Source organism: Mustela erminea, chromosome X (genome assembly GCF_009829155.1).
Source record: "Mustela erminea isolate mMusErm1 chromosome X, mMusErm1.Pri, whole genome shotgun sequence".
NCBI lineage: Eukaryota > Metazoa > Chordata > Mammalia > Carnivora > Mustelidae > Mustela > Mustela erminea.
Window position 1 is genome coordinate 88,670,190 of NC_045635.1, and position 12,678 is coordinate 88,682,867.

The following is a 12,678-nucleotide window of genomic DNA, read 5'->3' on the forward strand; positions in this document are numbered from 1 at the left end:
GTAGATACATGCTATTTAAGGTTCTTAAAATAAATGTAATTTAATTATTTTTTAAGTTAGATTTCTTTCAGAGTTGATGTTTCAGCTCTCTAATTTCTAGAAATACCATGTTTTTAGCAATTGAAAAGTTCAAATTACAACTATAAAATGTGTTTTTATTTTCTAGGGTTTAAAGATAAATAAATGGATGCATTCTTCCTTCATGAAAGCTACTTCTTTTTGGTTCATTAATAACTCTTTAGAAAAATAATGAATACTACTATTATAAGAAAAAATCCATTGATAAAATATATGATGAGCAATATAATGTGGCATTCAATAATATGTCATTCTGTTTTACTTTATGCTTTTAGCTTTGGAAATACAATAGAAAAAAAATCATCACAGAAATATGCTAATAGCCTACAAAATGGAAATCTTTCCTTATAAAAGTAGGCTTCTCCTCAGTTTCAAAATAAAATATTTCCTTTTCCTCCATTTATTTCAGTTCAATAAACAGTTATTAAGTAAATATTATATAGATACAAAAATAAATAAAATAAAGTATACACTTATATAGACCTTACAGCAGAGCTTATAACAGAATCTGTTAGAAGAGACAGACTCATGAACCTGTAATTTCAACATGGAGTGATGAATTCTATGATAGAGGCTTATTTATGGTGCTAGGACAGTGACAGCATATAAGAGGAGCAGTGAGCTTTGACTAGAGATCTAGGATGTCTTCTTTTAAGAAATAATACTTGAGTTAAATTTCAAAGAAGAAATATGAGTTTAAAGCAGCATGAGACTTATAGGGGTGCCTGGGTGGCTCAGTGGGTTAAGCCTCTGCCTTCGGCTCTGGTTGTGATCTCAGGGTCCTGAGATTTAGCCCTCAGGGTCCTGAGATTTAGCCCCGCATTGGACTCTCTGCTCAGCAGGGAGCCTGCTTCCCCCCTCTCTCTCTGGCTGCCTGCTTGTTGTTTCTCTCTCTGTCAAATGAATAAAATCTTAAAAAAAAAAAAGCACCATGAGACTTATAGAAAACTTTGAAAAGAGGATAGACAGGACAAATAGTTTCCCAGAATGATATATGTTATGGAAATATATATATTCTGAGAATATATATATTCTAGAATATTTATATATATTTACATGTATGTGTAATACATATGTATGTATTTATAAGTGTATAAATATATATAAATAAGTTAAAATATATATAAATAAGTTATAAATTATGTATATTCATATATACATCAATAGACATTTATATATATAAATATCTCTATCCATCTTTAGTTGCTATATAATAAAGTTAAATACTTCCTTTTGTGGAATATGCCATATTAAAAGAAGACTTACCAGCACCACACTCTAACCAACTGAGCTAACTGGCCATTAAAAGAAGACTTAAATTACCAGTAGTATTTGGGGTGCCTGGGTAGCTAGTCAGTTAAGTAGCCACTCTTGGTTTTGGCTCATGTCATGATCTCAAGCTTTTGAGCTCAAGCTCTGTGTGGGGCTTTGTGCTGAGCAGGGAGTCTATTTGGGATTCTTTCCCTCTTTCTCTCCCTCCCCCTCTGCCCCTCCCCCTTTTCTCTCTCTTTTTCTCTCAAATAAATAAGTAAATAAATAAATAAAATCTTTTAAAAAATCTATTGCAGTATTTGAACTAGGTTATATATGCATATTTGTGTATTCATAACTTGTATATCTTTTCATTAAGTTTTTAGTGCATTACTTTAAGAAACTAAACCTATCAATTTTGTAAACTTATGGAATTTGAATATATTCTGAATGGGGTCAATTAGTTTTTTTCATTCAATTGTCTTTTTGTAATTATTGGTTATCTTTTTTCCATCTTTCGTAGAGTTCCTATGCCTCAGCCAGAAACTTCTGCGCAGACAAAAGGTAATAAACCAGACATGCCAAGCATTTTCTAACGTATGTTGCTTTGATGATTATTATTTATGAAATGACTATGGAACATTATTATATAGAGATTTTATTTGATTTTATTCTGCATTTTTGTGTCTTGCCTCTCTCTAGCATAAGTACTTTAAATAGATATATAGTTTTTGTTTTTTTTTATATTAGCTTAGGTCCTTGTCAAAAGTACTGGTCCCAACTTTAAAACAATTTGTTATCATCCCCAAAGTGAAAGTAAATATAAAAAAACCTATACTTACCAATTTGTTTATTTGATAATACATCCCTTCAAATATAGAGATCTTTAATTTTTAATTACCAGAAGAATAAAGTAGGAAGTTTAAATTTTATTTGAAAAAAGTATATAGGTAAAGCTTAAAAAATAGTAGTAGTTTCTTTATTTGCTATTAGTTTGACTGGTCTGAATGTTGGGCTCATTTCTGAAGAAATTTCACAGGACAATTTAGTTCCTGAGAGTGATTGGTTTAAATCTGATCTTATAAGGCTCAACTCTTTGGACTAGACTTTTTAACACTTTGTCTTTCTTGCTTTTTGAGTTATTCTTATTTTGAGGTTGACCTCTTGTCAGTCTGGGAGATCAAGAACCCACAGAAGAATCTAAAGTCTGTATCCCCCCCCCCAAAAAAACTAAAGCATAGAAAATAAGGGGGAAAATCATTATAACACAAATATATGACCAACCTCAGAACAATAATAAAAAATCCTAAAGTGCTAAAAACAAAAGAATTTAAATTTAGCTGTGAGTAGGACTAAAACTAAAACTGCTCTCAGGCATTTCAGAACTAGATACAGACCTAAATGATTGTGGGCTGAAAGTCCTTTGTGCAAAGTAGGATTGATATAGAATTGGAAGGTTATGAAGGACCAGAGAGAGTAGGCCCATCAGTGTGGAAAAGTGTCAAGGAGCTTCCTGTATCCTCTGGGCAATGGTTGGGAAAAAGTCCCACTTGAGAGAAATTGAAATCCCAGACCTGTGCAACATGGAGGTGGGGTCACAGTTCAATTGACTGTAATGGTGACGACACTGAGCTAAGGAGTTAACAGGAACATCTGGTCTGAAATCAGTGAAACCCTTAAAGTCTTAACAAAGGTAAATATGAAACTACCTCAAAGGGAGGAATCTTACAACCTAGGGTGCCCCATAGAAAATAGCTACAGAAGATAAATTCATGGTTAAAAAAATTACAGACTTCCCAAGAAAATGAACTTGTTTGAAGCAATGTGATCCGATGTAATATGTGGGAAAATTTATAGCCTAAGAACTAGAAATACTAAGAGCCTTTAAAATAAAGACATGTTTAAAAAGTTAAAGAAATGAATATAAACTGTGAGTTAAATATATAAATATATATTAAATGTACATTAAATTTAAATTTTATTTAATATATATTTATTAAATTAAAGATATAAATTTAATTTATATTTAATATAAAATTATTTTAAATATTTTATATTTATAATATATAAATTGTGTGTATTTATTAAATTAAATATATTAATTTAATATATAATTTATTAAATCAAATATGTCGATTTAATATATTAAATACATGCTTTGAAGAGGAAGCAAATGCAAATGAAGAGAGAATTAGTACATTTGGAAGATAGATACAGAAGAAATCACACCAAAGATAGGTAAAGAGATTGGAAAGGCAAAAAAGAATTTGGGAGACATGGTGGATAGGTGAGAAGGTTCAATTTATATCTAGTGAAAGTTCCAGGAGGACAAACTAGAGATAATGAAGAAGAAGCAATATTTGAAGAGGTATATTTTCAAAATTAAGGGTATATATGCATCATTAGGTTGAAGGATCACAGAGAATCCTAAGCATGAAAATTAAATAAATCTATAAGCAGACCTATCATAGTGAACCTGCACAGCATCACAGATAGTAAATATCTTAAAAACTGCCAGAAAGAAAATGTCTATTTATCTACAAAAGAAATATAATTAGACTGGAAAATTTCTTGTCAGCAACAATAGATGCCTTAAATAATGGAATAATATCTTGGCAAACTGTTGAAAGAAAATATTTTCCAACCTAGAATTCTATGTTTAAGTGAATTTTGAGGGTTAAATAAACATATTTTAGATATTCAGAGACAGTGAAATTTATTATTCATATTGTCTCAGGTGAGTTACTAAAGAATTTTGAAAGAAGTAAAATGAAACCAAAAAGATGTATTAAAATGCAAAAAGAAGTGGTGAGCAATGAAGTTGGTAAAATATTGGTAAATATAAATAAAAACAGGCAGTAAAAATTAATAACAATGGTAAATAATTTCATGGGATTTGAAATAAAGTAAAGTAAAATGCTATTTAAAATAAGATGGGTAGGAAGATGAGAATTAAAGCATTCCTAAGTTACTATATCTTTATGGAGAAAAGTAGTGATTGATGAACTCTAGGCTTTGTAAATTCAAACATGACACTTAAAATTTTAAGGACATGCTAAAAGAGTAGGTATAGAAGGTATAATTTTCAAAGCAGCAGCACAGAATAATGGAATTGTGAAAATTTAATCAGGACAATGGAAGGTGGAAAGGAAGGAAAAAGAAAAGAAAAAGCATGATTAAGAAAAAAACACAAAACAACATAACTGAAATAATTCCAAATACAACAATAATTTCAATAAATGTAAACATGTTAAACTTTCAGGTATCAGTTTTAAAAATTAATCTAGTTATATGCTATGATAAGAGACACTTAAGGAAATTTATATACAAAGGTTGAAAACAAAGGAATGGCAAAATATATACCTGACTTCTCCTAAGGAAATGTGGTATAGCAGTATTAATATGAGATAAAATATGAAGCAGAAACTGTAAGTAAAGATAAAGAAAACAATATAGAATGAAAAAAGTGACATTCTACCCAGAAGATAATAAAAACCAGGAATGTATACATCTAAAAATATAACCTCAAAATGTAAATAGCCCAGTAGATTTATTTTTTTATTTCAAGATTGTATTTACTTGTCAGAGAGAGAGAGAGAGAGAGAGTGTGTGTGTGTGTGTGTGTGTGTGTGTGTGTTTACACAAGCAGGGGAAGCAGGCAGAGGGAGAGGGAGAAGGCAGACTTCATCCCAAGACCCTGGGATCATGACCCAAACCAAAGGCAGAGGCTTAAGGGACTGAGCCACCCAGACGTCCCAACCCAGTAGATTTAAAAGGAGCAATCATAGCACACTCCTCTCTTAAAGTAAAAGAACAAGAAGACAAAAAGTTATTTAATAGGCAAGCACAGATATATTGATGAAAACCAGTGATAAAACATTCTTAAAAGAAGCCAAAGGGAAAAGAGAAAAGACACATTATACACAGAGGAACAAAGACAAATACAACAATAGATTTCTCTTCAGAAAGTATATTATCCAAAAGACAATGAAAAGAAGAGACTTGTAAACCTACAGTTCTATGTACAATGAATGTATCTTTTAAAAATAGACAAAATAAAGATCAAAACAAAAGCTGAGAGAATTCTTGACCAGACCTACACAATGAAAAATAATAAAGGAAGTTCTTCAGGCAGAAAAATAATAATACAGGTGGAAATTTAGATCTAAATAAGGGAAAGTACCAGAAATAGTAAAGGTACAAGTACAACAAATAAATTTTCTCAATTTTAATCCCTTTTAGAAGAAAAATAATAAAAATATAAGCTTTGTAGTTTATATGGAAGAGAAAAGTATGACGAGCACAAAGGCAGGAGAGGATATGGAGATTAACCATTACGAAGTTCTTACACTATATGCACAAAGTGGCATAACATCACTTGGATGTAATAAATCAAAGTTGTATATTATAAATCTTACAGCAACCCCTAAAAAAAAACCATAGCTAGTAAGTCAATGGTAAAGCTAAATTGAATTATTTTTTTAGTCAATCCAAGAGAAGGCAGGACAAGAGAAAAGGGGGGCATAAGAGAAAATGTGTCAAATAGAAAAAAATAACAAAATGACAAACTGAAGCCCCATCATTTGTTAATTACATTAAAGTAAATAGTATTAACACCCCAATAAAAAAGCAGAGATTATCATATTGGATAAAAAAGTAAGACCCAGCTATATACTATCTGAAAAAGACCCACTTTAAGAGCGCCTGGGTGGCTCAGTCAGTTAACCATCTGCCTTTGGCTCAGGTCATTATCCTGGGGTCCTGGGATGGAGCTCTACATTGGGCTCTCTGCTCAGCAGGAGACTCCCCCCAGGCTTGTGCTCTCTCTCAAATAATAAATAAAAGCTTAAAAAAAAAGAGGGGCACCTGGGTGACTCAGTGAGTTAAGCTTCTGCCTTCAGGTCAGGTCATGATCTCAGGGTCCTGGGATCGAGCCCCACATTGGGCTTTCTGCTCAGCAGAAAGCCTGCTTCCCCCTCTCTCTCTGCCTGCCTCTCTGCCTACTTGTGATCTCTCTGTCAAATAAATAAATAAAATCTTAAAAAAAAGAGACCCACTTTAAATTTAAAGATACAATATGAAAAGATGGAAAAATATATGACATGTTAAGGAAGCTTAAATGGCTATATTTATATCATCAAAGTAGATTTCATAACAGGGAGAAAAGAAGAATATTACATTATTTACAGCTGTCCAAGAAAACATGCCAATCCTATATGTGTAGACACCTCACAATGAAGCTTCAAAGTATGTGAAAACAAATTCAGAAGAGAGACAGATTCACAATTATGTTTGAGGACTTCAGCATCCCTTTCTCAGCAATTGATAGAAAAACTAGGCAGTAAATCAGTAAGAATATAGAATACATTAACACTATCAACCAACTTGAGCTAATTAATAAATACAAAACACTCTACCTAACAATGGCATAATACATATTATTTACACATACACATAGAACATTTACCAAGATGAACGATATTGTGGTCATAAAACAAGTCTCAGTAAGTTTAAAAGAATCTAATGAAGAAAAGAAAACTGAAATAGGTGGTAGGAAATTCTGTATGTCATCAATTCCTAGATATCCATTTTTGCATAGTTTAACATCTCTGAAATTGGGATGCACCTTCCAAAATGAATTATACATCATGATTTCATTGGCAAAGTACTTTTTTTTTTCTTAGTAGCACATGAAATAATGTTGTTTTACAATTTATAGCATTTCAATTTATTTTTAAAGATTTTATTTTTATGAAATCTCTACACCAAACATGGGGCTCAAACAACCCCAAGATCAAGTTGCATGCTCTTCTAACTGAGCCAGCCTGGCGCCCCTACAGCATTTTAGATCCAATAAAATATGAAAATAAAATTAAAAACAAATTAGTGAAATATAAAACAAAAACGAGAATAGCAGAAAAAGTTGGTTCTTTTAAAAGATTTAAACAATGCAGACATCTGGGTGGCTCAGATGATTAAGCATCTGCCTTCAGCTCAGGTCTTGATCCCAGGGGCCTGGGATGTAGCAGTATCAGGCTCTCTCTGCTCAGTGGGGAACCTGCTTCTCCCTCTCCCTCTGCCGTTCTCTCCACTTGTGCTGTCTAGTTCTGTCTGCCAAATGAATTATAAAGTCTTTTTTAAAAAAAGATTTAAAACAATAGAGAAACCTCTAGCAATACTGACCAAGAATAAAAAAGAAAGCTACAAAGAGTTATAGAAAAGAAAGAATATAAAACTTAAAATAACAATTTATAAAACAATACAAGAGAGTATTACATTTTAATTTGTACACATTTCTAAAATTATCCAAAGCCAAACTATTTATTGTTCATAGCGACATATATAGGAATCTACTCTGGAATGGAAAGATACATAGCTAATTAATTATAGTGATTGTCTCTAAGCAAGGAAGAAGAGAATATGACCAGGAAGATTAAAAAAAGCAAGATTTAAACCTCATCTCCAATGTTCTATTTATTTCATTATTTTATATGAAACCAAACCAATGCAAATAACTTATGAGACAATGGGAAAAATTTGAACAAAATATTTGATAATATTTTGGTAATATTTGATAATATTCTTAAATTATTATTAATGTGTTATATCATGTTTATTTTCTTGTTTTAAAGAGTCCTTTTGGGGTGCCTGGGTGGCTGAGTCATTAAGGGTCTGCCTTCGGCTCAGGTCATGATCCCAGGGTCCTGGGATTGAACCCGCGTCAGGATCCCTGCTCAGTGGGGAGCTTGCTTCTCCCTCTCCATCTTCCCCTGCTTATGTTCCCTCTCTGTCTCTTTCAAATAAATAAATTAAATAAATCTTTTTTAAAAGTCCTTATCTTTTAAAGATACACATTGAATTATCTATAGGTGGAATGATATCTCAAAGATTGACTTTAAAATAGAACAGTAGAGATGGGAGTAGCATAGTATATATATGAAAGAATGTTGGTCATGTGGTGATAAATGTTAAAACTGGATGATAGATACAAGGGGATTCATTGTACTCTCCTATCTAGTTTCAATATTTTAAAACTTCCACAATAACAAAGTTTAAAACATTAAAATATTTGAAGCAAAGATGGTAAAATATAAGTCTGAAAATGTGTATTTCTAGGTATTGGATGTACTGGTAGTTACTATGGTATTCTATGTATTTTTCCAATTCTTCTGTCTAGAGAAAGTAAAAGGTAAATTTAAAACACTACAGTGTACAGGGCGCCTGGGTGGCTCAGTGGGTTAAGCCGCTGCCTTCGGCTCAGGTCATGATCTCAGGGTCCTGGGATCGAGTCCCGCATCGGGCTCTCTGCTCGGCAGGGAGCCTGCTTCCTCCTCTTTCTCTCTGCCCGTCTCTCTGCCTCCTTGTGATCTCTCTCTGTCAAATAAATAAATAAAATCTTTAAAAAAAAAAAACACTACAGTGTACAGATAATACCTGAACTAATTCTTAAAAGATGAATAGAGTTTTGTCAAATTAGCTAAGCGTATATAAGCCTACAACACAGGTAGGTAGCACAGGTACAAAAGATAAGACATTTCATGGACATCTCAAGGAACCACTATCTGTTGAGGTGTATAAAGTGTAAGGCAGGAAGTAGTCTAATGACTGCAGAAATGTTAAAGATCTACGTTAATGGAGGACCTGGTATGCCATATGAAGAAAGTTGGACTTTATTCTCTAGACATTAAGGGAGAGACTTTGGAAGATATTAAGTAGTGGTGTGGCATAATTTAATTATAGCTTACTCTGATAGCCATCAGGGGGACAGGTTTAAGGGAAACAACTCTAGGGTCAAAGACACTAATGAATGATGATAAATACCAGGAATGGAACAGTGGTAATGAAAAAGAGAAGAGGAAGAGATGAGAAAAAAATTGAAAATACAATCAATCATATCTAGGTATTAATTAAAACTGGAAATGAGTAGAGTCAAGGATGCCTCATTTACCTACTCCTTATCTTAACTTAATGGACTTGGTATTCTAGTTGGGGTAGGCAGTTGTATTAGTTTGCCAGGGCTGCCATAAAATGCCACAAAGTGGGTAGCTTAAACAAAAGAAATTTATTTTTCACAGTTCGGAAGGTTGCAAGTCCAAGACCAAGGTGACAGGCCTTCTCCTGAGGCCTCACACGATGGCTTTTAGTTGGCTATTTTTTGTGCTGTGTACTGATCTGTTTGTCTCTCTGTGTGTACACATCCCTGGTGTCACTGTTTATCCGAATTTTCTCCTAAGAATATCATTCAGATTAGTAGGGCCCACACTATCAGCTCCATTTTAAATTAATCACCTCTTTAAAGTCCCTATTTTCTTTATACAGTCACAGTGTAAGGGACTGGGGGTTAAAGATTCAAAATATAAATTTTGGTATAATACAATTCAGCTCATAGCAGCAATGTCATTAACTAAAAGATTCTTATTAAAAATTTCACATATATACAGAAGTGAACAGAATAGCACAATGAACCCTCATTTTAAAATACAGGTTTTAGTTTTATATAGGTATGGCAAGTCCATCAGATAAGAAGGCAACTGCCATTGAAAAAATAGTTGTTATATTCACAGATCTCAAGAGAAGGGAGCACACAATGCCATGGGAAGCGCCAGGGTCAGTCAGGAGGCAGTGACAGGAAAACAAGGGCATGAGCCTTTATTGTGGCTTCTGTGAGAACAAGCAAGCAAGGCAGATGAGCAGATTTAGGATTGACTAGTTTCAATAATTTCAGCAGGCTATGGGGTGTAAAGACTGACCCTAGTTGTCTGGTCCCTGTCCCGGGGTGATTAGGTCAGGGGATTAGTGGCTTAAAATATGAGAGCCCTTTTACAAAGGTGGTTGGGGTGTGGGCTCTGGGTTGGTTGGTTTGCATATGAAAGGTGAGGCTCCAAGGCAAGTTGTCTACTGTCTCTAAAAATTAGCTAGCCCTGGGAAGGGCAATCTGTCCAGGGTCAGCAAAGCCCCAGATGTCAAAGCTTCAGCAACACATGGTTAAGATAAATACTACATGATCTCACTTATATACAGAACTTAAAAAGTCAGACTCATACAGGCAGAGAGAAGAATGGTGTTTACCAGGGACAGGGACATGGGGGAAATGGGGAGATGTCCGTCAAAGAGTATAATGTTGTATTTATGGAGGATGAGTAAGTCTAAAGATCTCATGTATAGCATAATAACTGCCATTAATACTATATTGAATACTAGAAATATACTAAGAGTAGATTCCAGGTACCTATCATGTATGTGAGGAGATGACACATTAATTATATAGTAATCACTTGTATTATTGTGTATATGTATATCAAATCATTATGTTATAAATGTTAAATATATATAAATTTTATTTAAATATAAACTAAAATATTGAAAAATAGAAACGGAAAAAAAGAAAATTTATAGACTAGCTGAGGGTAGAGAGTAAATATTGTCAGAATATATACCTGACAAAAGACTGGTGTGCAAAACATAATGAACTGTTAATATGCATAATTAAAAATGCAAACTAACACATTTAAACAAGAACAAAAGATTTTAGCAGATGATTTACAAAACAGATTTATGAATAGCCAGAAAGGATATGAAAATGTATTCAACAATATTAGTCATCAGGAAAATTCAAATTAGTACCACAGTAAGATACTACTACATGCCCACCAGAATGGCTAACATTCAAAATCTGCTGACAGCAAATGTTTGTGAGGATGTGGAGCAACAAGAAGTCTTATACACCAACAGTGTGAATGTAAAATGATACAACCATATTGTACAAAGTTGTGGCTGGCAGTTATAAAGCAAAATATATACCTATCTTTGGACCCAGAAATTTCACTCCAAGAGACATAAAAACCCTATATTCACAAAATGCATATTAAAAATATTAATAGTATATTTACTTACAATAGCCCAAACTGGAAATAGCCCAGTTCTTCATCAATAGGAGAACGAATAAACACATTGTGGTATATTCATGCAGTAGAATACTATTCCCCAATAAAACGGAACCAACCGTTGATGCATGTAACAGGGTAGATGAAACTCTAAAATATTATGAAGGTTAAAGAAACATTACACAAAAGAGTACATACTGTATGAATTCATTTATATTAAGATCCCGAACAAGAAAAACTAATCTTTGGTAGATCAGAACAGTAGTTGCCTTAGTACAGAGGTTGAAGTGATGTATGGAGATTGATTGGGAAGGGGCACAAAGAAAATATTGGGTAATGGAAACTCCCATATCCTGAGAGAGGTTTTGGTTACCTGAGTGTATATATATTTGTCAAATGCACATAATTAAGATTTGTGCATTTTTTTGTAAATTTATATGAAAATATTTTAAAAATATTAAATTAGGTAATGATATATATGCTGAAACACTTACCAGAAAAGAAACAGAAGCCTGCAATTTATTTGAAAAGAATATAAATAAGGTGGATTAATGGATAGATAGAGATAGACATAGTCAGTACATTAAAATGGGAGAAACTAAATAATGGATACATAGTGTTCTTGTAAAATTATTTCAATTTTGTTGTAAATATGAAATTTTTCATAATAATTTGATGGGCATAATACAGTATGAAGGAAATTCTTACATTAAAAAAACCACATAGATAATACACACATGTTATCCACCACCCAGTTCCCAATAGTTATCAACTCTTCACCAATCTTGCTTTATTTGTACTTTCACCCATTCATCCCATGTTACTTGAACACATAGTATATCACTTCATCTGTACAAATTTCAGTGCATATCTTTAAAAGATAAGGACTATTTTAATATGACCGCAATATCATTATCATACCTTAAGAAATTGACAGAATTTCTTAATATCAAATATCCATCTACCATTCTAATTTCCAGTGGGCTCATAAATGTCATTAAAAACTTTTTTTCATTTATTTGAATTAGGATCCAAATTAAGTCCTCCTATTGCAAGTGACTAATAAATCTCTTACAGATCCTTTTTTTAAAATTTTTATTACATTTTAGTTAACATACAGTGCAATATTGGTTTCAGGTGTAGAATTCATCGATTCATCACTTACATACAACACCCATTGCTCATCACAACAAATGCCCTCTTTAATAGCCATCATCCATCTAGCCCATTCCCTACCCACTTCCCTCCATCAACCCTCAGTTTGTTCTCGATCATTAAGAGTCTCTTATGGTTTGTTTCCCTATCTGCTTTTTCCCCCTCCAATATGTTCATCTGTTTTGTTTCTTAAATTCCACATATGAGTGAGATCATAAGGTATTTTTCTTTCTCTGACTAACTTATTTTATTTAGCATTATATACTATACTCTAGCTCCATCCATGTTGCAAATGGCAATATTTCATTCT

The 12,678-nt window shown here is 32.9% G+C and overlaps 1 protein-coding gene across 3 annotated transcripts in view; it reads left to right on the plus strand.

Annotated features, from left to right (window-relative positions):
• Positions 1 to 12,678, plus strand: part of RADX (RPA1 related single stranded DNA binding protein, X-linked) — a 77,769-nt gene that overhangs the window by 30,804 nt on the left and 34,287 nt on the right. For all 3 annotated transcript variants that reach the window (XM_032330304.1, XM_032330305.1, XM_032330306.1), the window contains exon 11: positions 1,853 to 1,893. In XM_032330304.1, coding sequence (XP_032186195.1) covers positions 1,853 to 1,893 — 41 coding nt within the window. The remainder of the gene's footprint in view (positions 1 to 1,852; positions 1,894 to 12,678) is intronic.